This window comes from Lissotriton vulgaris, chromosome 9 (assembly GCF_964263255.1).
Source record: "Lissotriton vulgaris chromosome 9, aLisVul1.2, whole genome shotgun sequence".
Taxonomy (NCBI): Eukaryota; Metazoa; Chordata; class Amphibia; order Caudata; family Salamandridae; genus Lissotriton; species Lissotriton vulgaris.
This window is the reverse complement of record NC_141697.1, coordinates 699,074,041-699,090,473: the sequence shown is the minus strand read 5'-3', so window position 1 is coordinate 699,090,473 and position 16,433 is coordinate 699,074,041. Positions and strand designations below refer to the sequence as shown.

At 51.2% G+C, this 16,433-nt stretch overlaps 2 protein-coding genes across 11 annotated transcripts in view; both read right to left on the bottom strand.

The window, feature by feature from the left end:
- Positions 1 to 16,433, bottom strand: part of CLASRP (CLK4 associating serine/arginine rich protein) — an 893,416-nt gene that overhangs the window by 384,246 nt on the left and 492,737 nt on the right. The window lies entirely within an intron of this gene.
- Positions 1,830 to 2,925, bottom strand: LOC147692131 (uncharacterized). Its single transcript, XM_086937368.1, is given in 2 exon segments — positions 1,830 to 1,871; positions 1,873 to 2,925. Coding segments are annotated over 2 exon segments (1,095 nt in total).

Genomic DNA, 16,433 nt, shown 5'->3' with positions numbered 1-16,433 from the left:
GTCAGCACGCAGAGGCGGCGTCTAAGTACTCCGGCGATGTCATCACGGCACCGATGACGGACGCAGAGCCGCAGACTACGCCTACCGACGCGCAAGGGTACTGCTACGCAAAAGAATTCCGGATCCAGTCTGATGCCTGGGGATATTCTAAGATTCAGAAAAGGGGGTGGTGATGAACAGAGTGTCTGAATTAAGCAGACCACTCTTACCCAGTCCAAAGATCAGGGCTTGATCCATCACCGTTTTTTATCTCACTGCACCATCCCAGCTCAGTCAGCTCAGAACCTGGCTATATGCAAATCAGTCTGTCCCTGGCCCAGTGCATCATGGGAACAGGGCAGACTAAACTACCAAGCCAATTCTTCACCAGAAAGGAGACAAGCTACCGGGGATATTCTAAGGTAAGGAATCTATCACTAACGTGTCTCTTTCAGATCTGCAAGTCCAACGCTACCATCCAGTCTCCGGGGTCGAGGGCAGCCAAGACCTGAGCCAGAGTCAACATCTTGAACTTCTCCTTCCGGAGGAAGCAATTGACATTCCTGAGGACTAAGATCGGGTGCAGGCCCCCTTTCTCCATCTTGGGTACCAGAAAGTAGTGGGAATAACAACCATGTCTTACTTCTGGCCAGGAACGCGCTTGATGGCCCACTTGCCGAGAGTGCCGTGACTTCCTGTTAAAGAAGCGCCAAGTGATCCCCCAACATGCGGTGGAACGAATATGCTACTTACCAGTATGCATCTGTTCGTGGCATGTAGGGCTGCTGACATTCATATCTGTGCATAGATCGCCTCCTAGTGTTGGGTTCGGATGATCGCACATGGTTGTCCTGGAAGAGTCTTCGAAGTATCCCGAGATAGGTGGCTCCTCCCCTGCACTACAGTGCGCATGGGCATCGACTCCATCCTCAGATTGTTTTTAGCCATTGTGGCCAAGATGGAGAGAAACTAAGTGAATGATGACCATGCTAGAAGTATGTGTGAATGCTGGTGCCGCTACAGGCGCCGGGGAGGAGGGCGGGCGATATGAATGTCAGCAGTCCTACATGCCAAGAACAGATGCATACTGGTAAGTAGTATAGTCGGTTAGAGGCATGTGGGCTGCTAAATTCATATCTGTGCATAGAATACATAGCAGTCCCTCCATCAACGGCGGCCGCCCGTGCCAGCTGCAGCAGTTTGAAAAAGTGTTTTTAGAACAGCCTGCCCTACAGCTGCCTGTTTGGAGTGCACATCAACACAGTAATGTTTTGTAAATGTGTGTGTGGTAGACCATGTGGCTGCTCTACATATGTCTTCCAAAGGAATATTTCCAAGGAAAGCCATGGAGGCCCCCAACTTTCGGGTGGAGTGGGCCCGTGGTGGAATGGTGAGAGTGCGCTTGGCTTTCTGATAGCAGATCTGAATACATTCAACGATCCACCTGGCTATACCAGCCTTGGAAATGGGGTTACCTTTGTGTTGTGGCGCAAAGGCAACAAAGAGTTGTTTAGTCTTCCTAAAATCTTTGGTCCTATCAATGTAATACATTAGGGCCCTTTTGACGTCAAGTGTGTGGAGCATTCTCTCCGCCAGTGACTCTGGATTTTGGAAGAACACAGGTAGTTCTATAGTCTGGTTGATATGGAACTGAGACACTACCTTAGGAAGGAATTTAGGGTTAGTGCGAAGTACCACCCTGTTAGAATGAATTTGAATAAATGGCTCTTGGATAGTTAGTGCCTGGAGTTCACTAACTCGTCGTAGCGACGTAATCGCTATGAGGAAAGCCACTTTCCATGTCAAGAATTGAATCTCGCAGGAATGCAGTGGTTCAAAAGGGGGACCCATCAGCCTGGTGAGGACCACATTGAGGTTCCACTCCGGAGCTGGTGGCGTCCGCGGAGGAATGACTCATTTGAGTCCTTCCAGAAAGGCTTTAAGGGCGGGCACCCTGAAAAGTGAGAGGTGCCGTCTGTTTTGGAGATAAGCAGCCATTGCGGATAAATGTATACGAATGGAAGCATAGGCCAGATTACATTTGTACAGATGTAAGAGATAACAAATGATGTTCTGAATAGATGCATTGAGCGGGTTAATGTTGTGGTCTGCACAATAAATGACAAACCGCTTCCACTTCGCCGCATAGCATGCTCTGGTGGTGGGCTTCCTTGCCTCCCGGATGATGTCCATACAGTCAGGAGGTAAGTTGAGGTAGCCAAACTCTAAGACCTCAGGAGCCAGATCGCCAGGTTGAGCTGTTGCGGATCTGGATGCTAAATGTCGCCATGGCTCTGCGTCAAAAGCCTGGGTGTGAGGCGCAGCCTTTGATGCGGTACCTCGGACAGTTCTAGAAACGTGGTGTACCATGGCTGGCGAGCCCAAGTCGGAGCAACCAGGATGAGAGTCATCGAGTGCTGCTTCAGCTTGCGTGCCACCAGCGGTATTAGGGGTGCTGGGGGAAAAGCGTACGCAAATCTGCCTGACCAGTTCATCCATATCGCATTGCCTTGCGATTGTGGGTGTGGAAACCTGGCGGCAAAGCTTCGGCATTTTGCGTTCTCTTTTGTGGCGAACAGGTCTATCTCTGGATGACCCCACCGTTGGAAGTACGGGTGGAGTACTGATGGATGTATCTCCCACTCGTGCATTTGGTGGCTGTACCTGCTGAGCAGGTCCGCCATCTGATTGTCCTTGCCTGGGAGGTGTTCTGCCATGAGGTAGATGTTTCTCTGACTGGCCCACTTCCACATGCTCTGAGCCAGATGAGACAACTGTGGAGATTGTGTCCCTCCCTGCTTCTGAATGTAGTACATGGCCGTCATGTTGTCCGTCCGGATCAACACGACCTTGTTGCACAGATGCACTTTGAAGGCTTTTAGTGCCATCAAGATCGCCATCCGTTCCAGAACATTGATGCGCATCTTCCTTTGCTGCGGTGTTCATAGTCCCTGCACAGTGTAATGGAGTACATGAGCTCCCCATCCCTGGAGAGAAGCGTCCGTCGTCAGGATGATCTGTGGCACAGGCTCTTGGAACGGTCGTCCCTTGCAAAGGTTTTGTGGATTCCACCAATGCAGAGAGTTGTATGCCCGACCGCTCACCAACACTAGGTCTTTCAACTGTCCGTGAGCCTGAGTCCACTGACGTGCTAAGCACTACTGAAGCGGACGCATAAGTAGTCTCGCGTGCGGGACTATGGAGATGCAGGAGGCCATCATGCCTATCAACTGCATGAACACTCGCGCCGGAAGCGAGTGTTGAGGTTTGAATTTTTGTATCAGCTATTGAATGCTGTTGACCCTCACTGAATTTGGCTGTGCGGCGGCTGCCAGAGTGTTTATCGTCGCATCCAGATACTGCCGTATGTGGGCGTGTTGCAGGTGGGACTTTGGGTAATTCAGTGAGAATCCCAGATCGTGAAGCAGGTGAATGGTGTGGGACATGTGGGCGGCACTGCTGGGCTGACTTTGCCTGGATGAGCCGGTCGTCCAGATAAGGGTAGACGTGTATGTTTTGTCTCCTTAGGTGCGCCGCCACCGTCGCCAGGCACTTCGTAAACACCCTGGGTGCCGTGGTGACCCCGAAAGGCAAAACCTTGAACTGGTAATGTTGGTTTTGGATGGTGAACCAGAGGTATTTTTTGTGTGACGGGTGCAGCGGAATGTGAAAATACGCATCCTTTAGATCTAAAGTTGCGAGAAAATCCCTCTGACTGAGCAACGGTAGTACTTGCTGCAGGGTCAGCATGTGAAAGTGCTCCGATAGAATGTACTGATTGAGGGGTCTGAGGTCCAGTATGGGTCTGAGGGACCCGTCCTTTTTTGGTATCAAGAAGTACAGTGAGTAAACTCCTGTGCCTCTCTTCCACAGGCACGACCTCGATTGCCCCTTTTTGCAGCATGACGAGGAACTCCTGCTGCAATAAGTGCAAATGCTCGGCGGACATAGGACGGTGTCTTGGGGGTATGTTGGGTGGAGTGGATGTTAACTCCAGACAATAACCGTACTGTAGAAGCTGTGTGACCCACCTGTCTGTGGTGATGGATTTCCAGACTGGCAGGAACTGTTGAAGTCTCCCCCCGACCGGTGTTGAGTGGTCGGGGGGCAGTGACAAGGCGTCACTGTTTGTTAGTGGCAGAGGATCTGGAGTTGTTGTTTCCACGACCCCTGCCTTTGGTGCGGTTTCCACGATATCCACCTTGACTTTGTTTGGTGTATGTGGTCTGCGTGTTGCCTTTATAGTACTGTGTGGTTTGTGAGAGCTGGCCTCTGGAAACACCTCTAGTGCTTGAGCGACAAAAAGAACCACCCCTGAATTGCTGGGACTGCAGGGCCCCCATGGACTTAGCAGTTTGTGTCCTTTTTGATCTTCTCCAAGGTGGTGTCTACCTCTGGGCCAAACAGATGATCAGGGTTTACTGTCTGATTAAGAATGGTGGTCTGTATCTCTGGCTTAAATCCCGAGATTCTGAGCCAGGCATGTCGTCTCAGCATGACACTAGTGTTGATAGCTCTGGCCGCGGTGTCAGCCGCGTCCAGTGCACATTTAATAGAAGCATTGGATATTAGCTTCCCCTCTTGGATGAGCATCTCAGCTGCCTCTTTGTATTCGTCTGGCAGGTGCTGCAACAGGGTCTCCAGTGTGTCATAGTGTGCCCTGTCATACCTTGCTAGAAGTGCTTGTGTATTTGAAATGCGCAAGATATTGGCCGCTTGAGCTGCCACCCTTTTCCCTGATGCCTCAAACACCTTAGATTCTTTATCTGGGGTCGAGGAGCATCGCCCGTTGTTTGTGAATTAGCCCTCTTCCGGGCATTAGAAACAACAAGAGAGTCCAAAGGCAACTGTCCCTTGATGTAAGTAGGGTCAGTAGGTGCTGGTTTATACTTCTTCTCAATTCTAGGATTTATCACCCTGGCTCTGGTAGGCTCCTTAAAGATCTCCCCAGCATGTTTCAAGACACCCTTCAAAATAGGCAGAGTCTTGACAGTTCTCTCTGTGAGAAGTTGGCCTGATATTCAGTGTTCACTATTCTAGTGATCACTATGTATCAGTCCAAACAACCCTTATGGTGATTGGTTGTAAGTCAACCGATAGACCAGCTATCCTAGTAGCATGGACAAGAGCAGTCTTCGGGCTAAACTCTAGAGGGCGTGTTAAGCCAGCTGTTATACCATCACATATACCCCTTGAACACCAAATGAAAGGACACCACACAAGTGTTATGAAAATAAGCAGTGTATTTATTTAGATCACAACAGCCCTGTACTCTTTATGAGGACAGGGTACTAAGCACACAACAAAACTCTTACGAAAATACTTGAAGTTGCACAATTTACACAAATGCCTGAGGGGCACGGAAAACCATATACTACAAAAGTGGAATGCAAAATTACTAGCAAGTAAGTACTGGACTAATAGGCTTTGGAATCGCTAGGACTACGTTACTGAACCTTCAGATTACTAGTAGGAGGCCTAGGGGACTCAGGTGCAGAGTGTGCACTCTCACGCGGGATGCGGCACAAAGTCTATGGTAGCTAGTAAAGACAAAGTTAGTGTTCTCGGGCGAACCTGATAAGGTAGGTTGAAAACGAAAGTGGATCTGGACCCTTGGATAGTGAGGCTATGCTGGGGCACCGAAATGCCGAAGTTACCTAGCCCAGGGGCTGCGGCTGCATAGGTCTGAAAAGACGTCGGAAACCTTCGTTGACGAACCAGGAGCCTGAAAGAAGGAGTTGCTGGCAGGCGACCAGTGAAGATTGTTCGATGGATCCAAGCCTGGATCGAAGATGGAAGACACCTGTAAGCAGAGGGGACCAAGTCCTGAATCACTAGCCAGTGATCAGATGGGCACCAGGATGGCACCGGATGGAGTCACCTCGACCAGGTGAGTGGGCGACGCTGGGCTCTGCAGTCTCACGGACCAGGAGGCGTTGTCGGCGACCAGGATGGAGGTGCGAGCTGTCCCACAATGGTTGATGCTGTCGACGTCGCTGGACCCAGGATTGGGGCAACAAGTCTTGGCAAATTCAAGCCCACGCTGTGGACCTAAAATGGCGTCTGGAGTGGACCAGGAGGGTCCGGGGTGCTCCTCTTTTGGAAGGGAGCAAGGGCCAGTCTGGAGCAACCAGACTAGCAGTGGTGATGTCGTCGGTCATCGTCGGGAAGGCCACAAGCCAGCGGGCTAGTAGCCAGACAACGCAGTGAGCAGCCAAAAAGCAGAAGGGCCCCACGCAGATATCGTGGATGCTGGGGGGCTGGTCTTCGGTGCTGGAGCTGCTCAGGGTCGGGGCTTCTCGGACCCCAAAGCACTCACCGGAGGATCCCTCGGCGGTCGTGCTGGAAAGAAGTCGTGCAGTTCTGATGATGGCCGGTCCCTCGAGGTCTCGTCGCACCTACGGTTCTCAGCTTAGCTGTAGAGGTAGGTAGAGGTCAGAGGTGCCAGGGAAGCCGGGTCTCGTCGAGCTGGTCAGTCGGATTCCGGAGGAAGGACGTGCAGCAAACTGCAGTGTTCTTTAGATGGTGCCTGCGGATGCAGGGTGACTACTCCTTAGTCACAAGGGAGAAATTTTGAGAAGAGTCGAGAGTTCCTTTCGTAGAAAGTAGTTTCTTGATTCAAAGATGATCTAATTTGGAAGGGTCCCCGCTCCTGCTTTTATCCTAAAGAAAGGGGTGGGTACGCGACTAGGTCCTGCCCTAGGGGTGGGGCCAGGAAGGTGGGTGGTTACACCCCTCTCCCATGCCGGACTTTCCCCAGCCCAGGGGCTGGTGTGCCCCTGGAACTGGTTCTAGCCGGCAGATGCGTAGTGAGCACCGGGGTGCCACTTGCAGCCACCTTCCTGTAAAGCCCTGCCTACCCAGGATACACAAAACCCTGTCTGGGATGGTGCTAGCACCGCCCCTGACAATAAACCCTTTGTCCAAGCTCCCCTCGCTGGAAGGACTCCCAGCTGCAGGGGGTCAGACTTGTGTCTGTGGTGGCAGCATCCATTTTGTGATGCTGAGGCTTGAGTTAACTTTAACCGGGGTTCACAGTTACCTACATGTCGTGTCCCTCTAGAAGGGTGGAATGCTAACCCCGTCGCCTGAATTGGCGAGGGGTTAGTATTCCAATTCGTATGACACCTTACTCGACATGTTTTGATAAAGCAATACCAAAGATAGCATATAACCGCGAGGATTATAATGCACTTAAGAGTATATGGTATGCGTTATCATGGAAGAGCTATTAGGACTTGGTTCCGCAAGCTGCAAACGGGCTCAGCTCTTGCCAGAGCACCATCTCACACGATTCCAAGCACTCTGCCTTCAGGATTGTCAAGGCCTGCCATAGGAGTGACTGATAGGAATCTGTGTGTCCATTTTAGGGTTAGATATAGGTATACTATATCTAAAGCAAAGGGTGATTACACCACCTTGCCCCAGCTGTCATGCAGCCAGTTGTGTCAGATTTAGATGGCCAGCCAGGGGTGGCATAATACATGCTGCAGCCCCTGGTAGGCCCTGGGTACACCTATGCCCTGAGTTACAGGGTCTGATAAGGTGGCCCAGTACCAATTGGATATGTACCTAAGGTACATGGAATCCATTTTACAGAGAGAGCAGTAGGCCTGGGGTCCTGATTGGCAGGGTCCCAGGCCAACTAAGTCGGAAAACCAGCAAAACACCAAGGCAAAAAGTTGGGGGCAACCATAGTCAGGTATCCACCTTCCTACACTCTCCGAGACGGAAAAGGTGTCAAAAAGAAAGTCCACTTTAATGGGGTCAGCATGGAGCTGGACGTCATGATTTTTAGCCGCCCTTTCAATGAGGGCATTAAACGCCGCTGAATCCTCTGTAGGCGATGTTTTCACAGCATAGAGTTGAGTGTCTGGGGTAGAGTGAGGATCACCTGGGTCAGCTCTCCCTAGTGAGGGTAACTGGGGCTGCGAGCTGCGTGTTGCTATAACGAGGTGACATTCTTGATACTAGTAACGAATACTCATTGCACTTTAGAGCGATTTTACATTTGCTGTGATTTTATTATTGGGGGCTTATTTTAGTGTAAACGGGAATTTTAATGCAGGCACACTGACACTCTGACCATTTTTTGACTTCCCTTCACTTTGCCCAGCCGCTTTCCAGCCGACACTCGGCGGCGGTGGGCGCCATCTTTGGTGAGGCGGGGAGAGCGCTCTAGTCGCGCCGTCCTCCCGCCCTCCTGGAATATTTAACAGAGCCTCACATCGAGCTCGGTGCCTAACGGAGCTCTCCCTAGTGAGGGTAATTGGGGCTGCGAGCTGCGTGTTGCTATAACGTGGTGACATTCTTGATACTTGTAACCAATACTCATTGCACTTTAGAGCGATTTTACATTTGCTGTGATTTTATTATTGGGGGCTTATTTTAGTGTAAACGGGAATTTTAATGCAGGCACACTGACACTCTGACCATTTTTTGACTTCCCTTCACTTTGCCCAGCCGCTTTCCAGCAGACACTCTGCGGCAGTGGGCGCCATCTTTGGTGAGGCGGGGAGAGCGCTCTAGTCGCGCCGTCCTCCCACCCTCCTTTCTCCCTATATAATGTGTAGGCCGGCCAGACGGCGCAGCGGGCTGGCGAAGCGGGCGCGCCGGACGCGCGCCGAAGCCGCGTCTACGCCTAGCCCGTCTGCGCCAGGATCGCGTCGGGCGCAGGGCACGCCGGCCAACATCCACTTACCATCAGGTACGACAGTAAGGAATTACTGGCACTACGATCTAAAGTCGGTGAACCGTGTAAGGGATGTCCCCCTATTGACATTCTCTGGGGCCCCTTTTCATGTTTACACTGTAAATGGATGTCCCCTGGGATACCTACAGAGACGCATAATATTTCTGCCCCCCCAAGGCACTGCTCTAATAACTTTAAGGGAGGTCTTATTAATGCCCGGTCCTTGTCCTGCCATTGCCAAGACATGCACGATTTAATAACGTGTCACGACCTGGACGCCCTTTTTATAACCGAAACATGGCTCAACGACTCTTCCAATCCTGACTTGGCTACTGCCCTCCCTCCGGATTTTACTATCTTCAGGCGGGACAGGCCAATTGGGCGAGGAGGTGGGGTTGCATTCATTATTAAAAAGTCCTTCTTATGCCATACATTTGATCTAGGCCACCTTAAAGAAAGTGAGAGCACCGGCTTCTCGATTAAAATTAACGCCTCCACCTCTTTTTCGGGAGGACTAATCCATCGCCCTCCAGGCAATGCCACCCCGTTTCTAGACTCCCTAGATGAAGCTCTAGGGTCACTTATGTTACATTACCCCAACTTCACCCTATTAGGAGACATGAACATGCAACTGGAATCGTGCGTTGACCCTCACGCCACCTGTTTCCAACACACTCTAAATATCTTTGGACTGGCTCAACTAGTTACCGCACCCACCCATCTAGCTGGCCATACTCTTGACGGTATTTGCTCCAACTTAACCACTATGATTACGTCCCCCCCATTCCACAAATTTGGACTGACCATAGTTTCATTCCCTTTGACATCGAGAAACAAGCTCATGCCTCACTCATAACTAAGCGTCCTCAACCTTCCTTCACAATAAATTGGAGAAAGGTGACCGACCGTATTAAGCTGGACTCCCAACCACTGGCACAGGCCCCTAAATTGATAGGAGAAGTATCGGTCGATTCTCGCAACTTTCACGTCTGGATGGATCAAATTATCTCGGAAAAATCTGATCCAAAAGGGGACCGCGTGAAATGTCCTAAAAGGAAACTAAATGCACCATGGTACACCCAGGCCCTAACTGAGAGTCATCTACTATGTAGAATAAAAGAAAGGAAGTGGAGGAAAACATATGACAAGGCTTCAAGAGCCCTCTATGTTCAGCCGAGGAAATCATACCTTTCTAGTATAAAGGCGGCTAAAAAGGAGTACTATACAAAGGCCATCAATGAAGCCCACCAGAAGCAAAAAAACGTCTTCTCCATAGTTAAATCCTTCACCCACCCTAAAGCTCTTCTGCCCGAAATCCCTCCTTCTGAAACTCTGTGTAACCAAATTGCTGATTTCTTTGTGGAAAAAATCACCAATATTCAAAAGGATTTTCCGCCTCCCTTGATTATTCCTCATCAGGTAGCTGACAACCATCCTTCCCTTTGCAGCTTCCAACCTGTCTCCCTCCAGCAGACCCACAAGGCAATTTTGGCCTGCAAATCAGGAGCACCAACCGACTCCTGTCCTCCTCGCATTCTGCACCATCTAATCGAGGTAGTAAACCCTAACATCAACGCGATCATTAACGCATCCCTTGATTCAGGAGTAGTGCCTAATGAATGGAAAAAGGCTATCGTTAAACCCCTGATGAAGAAGCAGAATAAATCTCCAACAGATCTTACCAACATGCGCCCCATCTCACTCTTGCCTGTTCTAGGAAAAATCACTGAACAGATAGTACATTGGGAGCTAAAAACATTTGTGGAGAATCATAACATCCTGCATCCCCAGCAATCTGGGTTTCGCCCCGGTCATTCCACCGAAACAGCTCTGATAGAACTCTCTGATTCCATCAAGTTCCTGCAGGATGAGGGAAGGCAAGCCGTCCTCATCCTGCTTGACCTAACAGCAGCGTTCGACACTATCTCTCATGTCATCCTGATTGATAGAATGCGAGAGATTGGCGTGACAGACACAGCTTTGGCATGGGTAAAATCTTTCTTGTCCAATAGGTCCCAATCTGTGTCCTTGGGTCCCTACCTATCCAGCGAAAAACCCATTACATCGGGTGTACAGCAGGGGTCCATATTAAGCCCACTTCTTTTTAACATCTATATGGCACCCCTCCTCGCTGTGATCGAGTCCCATGGGATCCTTGTCACGTCATATTCTGACGACACCCAACTTGTCGTCTCCATTGACAAAAACTGCATGGATACAGAGCTGCGATTTCGGAATTGTCTCACCGAGGTATTCCAGTGGCTGAATAAAAACCACTTGAGATGCAACAGTGGGAAAACCGAAATCATACCATTGGGTAAAAATGTATCCTTCTGCCCGAAAGATTGGTGGCCCAAAGACTCAGAGGCCCCGCCTAGTGCGGTGTCTTCTGCGCACAACCTGGGCGTGCAATTTGATGCATCCCTTTCCTTTGACGATCACGTCAGGATTACGGCTTGTTGCTGCTTTGGACTAATTAAATCTCTAAAGAAATTCTTTGACTTCCTCCCCATCACCGCTAGGAAATCGGTCGTGGTAGCACTAATACTCTCCCGACTTGATTACTGCAATGGATTAATGGCAGGAGTGAAAAAGTCCACCCTTAAGAAGTTGCAAAGTATACAGCACGCGGCTGCAAGATTAGTGTTGAAACTCCCCAGAAAATCTTCGGCCTCAGCAGCATTGAACTCCCTCCACTGGTTGCCACTTCATAAGAGAATTCTTTTAAAACTTTTACACAGTGTTCAAATCCCTGAAAAATACAGGTCCTCATTACCTTGTCAATCGCTTCACTCATTACAACCCCGTACGATGTCTGAGATCCTCAAAGGCCAACCTCACGAAGATCCCGAGGTTCAAGTACAAAACCAGGGGTGGAAAAACCTTCACAGTCCTGGCAGCAAGGGCTTGGAACAACTTGCCCGTAAATCTCAGACTGATCGAGACTGAGAGTCTCTTCAGGAAACAACTGAAGACATGGGTATATCAGCAATCAGATACCTATGTATTGGCAGCTATTTAGATCTTTCACCACCTATCTCCCACACGCATGCTCAGCCCCAAGATGCTCCTTCCGGAGCGAAAGTTTGCGCTTTACAAATACCCACAAATATCAAATATCAAATTGGTATCATCTGGGTCAGTGTAGACAGGATAGCTGTACTCATCATCATCATCATCATCATCACCTTCCCCAGCGTCCACGTCAGAGTAAGTGGGTGAGACATCATGGCCATGTGGAGAAAGTGGTTCCACAAGAACAGGAGTTGAAGTGGAATCCTTTTTCTTTAAAGGAATTTTATAGGACTCCATTGGCTGTTCTGGGGCAATTTTCCGTTTATGAAGGGAAAGTCTGCCTGTTTCGGCATCGATAAAATTTTCTTGCTGTTCTTCCAACGAAGATTGTCGATGCTTTAAGGCCGGGACCACTGTCGTCGACTTCGGCACCGAGGGCAACTTCTCGGGCACGCTGGCGACCATCCTAGGGGTGAAAGCCTTCGGCGCCACTTTCGGCGGCAACGTGAAGTGAATGGGCGTCGACGCTTTTTGAGGTTTATCGACAGGCTTCGAAGGTGGAGGGTCTTTGGCCTGACAGTCGAGGCCTTCTCCTTGATGCGCTTTAGGGAGTTCGCCACATGATGGGAGAAAGCGGCGGACGGCCGCGCCGAGTCGACGGAATCCTTCGAGGCACCACTAGACGTGGACTCGTGGGTTGTGCCGCTCTTGGCCTTGTCTTGTTGACGCGGAGTCTCGAGAACCTTCGGATCACCGAGTCCTTTGTTGGTGTTGACTATCTTCGGCGCCGATTTACTCGGCTCGACTGCCTTGACCTTTGTCTTCGGCGTGGCAGACTTCGTCTCGACGCCCTTGGCCTGTGTCTTCGGATCGACAACACCCTTTTGCTTCGTCGGTGCAGACAGGTCCGAGGCCTTCGATCCGACCAAAGTAATGCGCACTTTCGGTTTCGAGGGGGGCACCAGTGCTTTCTCTTGCGTCGAGACAGTTGTTTTGACTTTCGGTTTCAATTTTGCAGGGTGCGGCTCAATAGCAATGTCCGTAGCCGAGCCCGAAGGCGGGCCGTAGAACCCATTGGAAGATCTTGGGTAAGGCCTAGTGGCGATCCCTCGACCTGAGCCTTTTGAAGCGTGTCGGCCCCAATGTCAGTCTGAGTTAGCTCTTCGCTCGAGCTATCTTCCATGGCCCCAAAGGCCCCATCGTCGTCTCCTACCTCGTCGACGACTTCTTCCGCTTCGAGCATTTCAGCGTCCGCGTCGTAGTTGTAGTTGACCTTCGACGCGGGATTCGACAGGTTCTCACTAACTTCCTGGTCAGCTCCCTCATCATCCCCGGCATCGAAAATGTCCACAGGCGCCGGTGCAGTCAGCTGGGCCTCCTGGCGCGCAGCGCGTCGATGCTTAAGCGTCTTCTTGGATCGAAAACGGGAACAAGCCATGCAACTGGCTTCATCATGATCCGGCAACTGACACTTGTTGCACACCGGGTGGACGTCGATGTGGGGATTCTTGGAGTTGCACACGGGACATCTCTTGAACGGGCTCCGTTCCATGATGATCAGTCGATAGGGTCTGTGGCGTCGACTGGGCCCTCCACGTCGAAAGCACGCGGTTCTCTGGAAAACGGCTCAGAACAGAGCTGGAAGAATCAGGCACCGAACGCAAGACTATACAGACGAAAAAGCGAAAGGCCTTTTGGCGTTAAGAAAGTTAATATCGATTCTGACTAGAGTGAACCAATAAACATCCGAACCCAATGGCGGAAAAAAACAATCTGAGGATGGAGTCTATGCCCATGCGCACTGTAGTCCAGGGGAGGAGCCACCTATCTCGTGATACTTCGAAGACTCTTCCAGGACAACAATGTGCGATCATCCGGACCCAACACTAGGCGGCGATCTATGCACAGATATGAATTCAGCAGCCCACATGCCTCGAACCTGAGGTGGCATAGATTGGGGGCAGACTCAAAGGGGATGGAGTAGCCCCTTCGGACGATTTGCAGCACCCACCTGTCCGAAGTGAAAGAGTGCCAGTGTGGGAGGTGATGGTAAATCCTGCCGCCCACCAGTGTGGGGTGCAATCCAAAGCTTGGATTAAGAAGGCTTTGAGGCAGATGCTGCGGAGGTGGACTGACCCGCACGCTGGCCCCCTGTGCCGCCACGCCGGCTACCACGCCCGCACTGAGGTTGGTTCTGCGTAGGCTTGTGGCTGAACGAACGTGTAGGGGCGCCCCTTACGTGGCCACGAAAGGAACGAAAGGTAGACGTGACCAGGCGTGTGGTGGAGAGACCCAAGGACTTGGCTGTAGCCAGAAAGTCCTTGAAACGCTCCAGTGCACTGTCTGCCTTATCGCCAAATAGGCGAGTACCATCAAAAGGCATGTCTATGAGGGAACTCTGGACATCCCCCGAAAACCCTGTGGACCGCATCCAGGCTTGGCGTCACAAGGGACCGTTGTGGAGATAGCTGTCCCCAAAGAGTTCACAGTGGCCAACCCACACCGAATGGCGAACTTCGCGTCATCCATCCCCTCTGAAACAGCTTGGGAAAGTACAGCCCGAACCTCCTCCGGGCACTGGGGCAGAGTCCCACGCAGCGTGAGAGTAGCGGCCCAAGAGGCATGCGGTGTTGACTGACCGCAGCCCCAGGCTGGCAGAGGAAAAGAACTTCTTGCCAAACTGCTCCGTTTTTTCAGATTCCTTATCCGGCGGAGCGGTAGGGAATGCACTTTGGGAAATGGAGGCCTGAATGACCAGCCTCTCCGGTGTCGGATGATTTGTTAAAAAGGAAGGGTCATCCAGTGCAGGGCAGTGATGCCTGGACACATTTTTATCCACCGGAACCCCTGCAGCTAGCCTAGATCAGGTGCCCATCAAAACATCTGTCAAGGCCTCACTGAACGGAAGCCGGGGTTCCATAGAACTTGCCGCGGGTGTGTCGGAGAGCGTACGCGCTTCTTTGACTTTTTCTTGTGACGTCTCTTACCCGATTCAGAGGGTGAAGACTTGGACCCCGAGGAGCGATGATGATGGCTCCGTGGTTGGTCCCTCGAGTGACCCCTGGACTCGAACGGCGCAGAGATGACTGCCGGGCTCCAGCAGCTTTTGGGACCACTCCCGCAAAGCCTTCGGAGCCATGGCCAGGCAGTCGGAACATGACCAGGAGTCATGGTTGCGCTCCAGACAGTAGAGACAGACGCCATGGGGGTCGGCCACCGACATAGTACGCCAGCAGGCCCTGCAGAATTTAAACCCAGGCATCCCTACGTGGCACCAGGAGTCAAAGACTCAAAAGAAGCAGAGACAAAAAGTCTCAAAAAAGTTAGTCAAAAAGTGACTAGGTTACGTACTCTAACCGGATCTGCGCTTGCTGGCCGGGAAAAAGAAAGAACTGACCTCAGCGCACATGGTTTGCGCCTAAGTAGTCTTAGTGACGTCATCTCGGCGCTTACGATGCCAGGGACGGACGCGGAGCCGCACAACGCCACCTACTGACACGCAGGGGTACTGCTGACGGAAAACTTTCCGGATCCAGTCTGACGCCTGGGGTATTCTAAGGTAAGGAATCTTTCACTAACGTGTCTCTTTCAGATTCAGTATTTAAAGGAGCCCCTGACACCAGAAGAGCAGATCCTGCCGACCTGAAAAACTATGTCGGACATGAGTGGCAACAGCAAGACCATCAGACCCAGCAACTGACTTGGCACCAACCCTGCCGGCAGCCCGCTGACTTCGCCAACTGCGCTAAAAGTCTACCTGTCCTGCAGCTGCTCAGTCCCCCAGCCTGGGAGACTTGCCAGTGTTTCAACCAGGAACCAAGACCTCCCGAGAAGAAGCGGACCTGCTTCCCTATATCCTGCAGGCAACCAAAGACCTGTGAGAGGACTTTGTGACCAAAGAAACCCGACGCCTGCAGACATCACTGCACCTGTCGTTCCAAGCCCGAGTTGAAGTGGGCCAACGGGGTACCCTAGCAACCAGGAGTCCGAGTCCATTGTGGTTTCACCCTCAGAGAACTCTTCAACAGTGTTTGCAGCCTCCACATGCAGACCCCCTCTACAGCAACTGCTCCCGCTAAGAAAAGCCCAACGCCTAAATACACCGCTGTACCTGTTGCCCCTGGGTCGTGGAGAAGAGGACAAACTGTGTTCCTGCGTCCCAGAGCATCGTGAGGTCTAGCCCGCCCTGTGCTAATCAGCCCGACTGGCCCCCAGTCAAAAGTCTGCAGCCTCTTTACACTGCGGCCGATTCACACAGAGTAACATTGGGCATCCGACGCGGTTTTGCACCCCTTCACCCGGCCACACTAGTGCCGCTGGTGGTGCCTTGGACCTGGCCCACCACTCATCTTTACTCCTGGAGATTGGTCCCATAAGTCACGGTACTGTACCTGAATTTCGCAATTGCTTTTCCTCCCATAGGTGAACACTGCAACTTCAGAAACTTGCACTGTCGACTTTTTGAACTCAAAAGTATTTCTATTGAAAAACGTACTTACCTGAAAGAATTGCTTCTGGTACCTAAACAGATTTATGGATACTGGCTATTTTTAGGTGTCTCCTAGGCAGTACTTGCGCTGTGTTTTCGAGACACGCTGTGTTCAGGTATGGACTTGAAGCCCAACCCATCTTTTCAATTGGTTCCTCCTACTGTCATTTGTAAATAGTGACTTTTGATTGGTGAATAGGCTTAGTAGTCCTTCCTTAGTACCAACTTTTCTTCTTTTGTAACCTCTAATGAGGACTG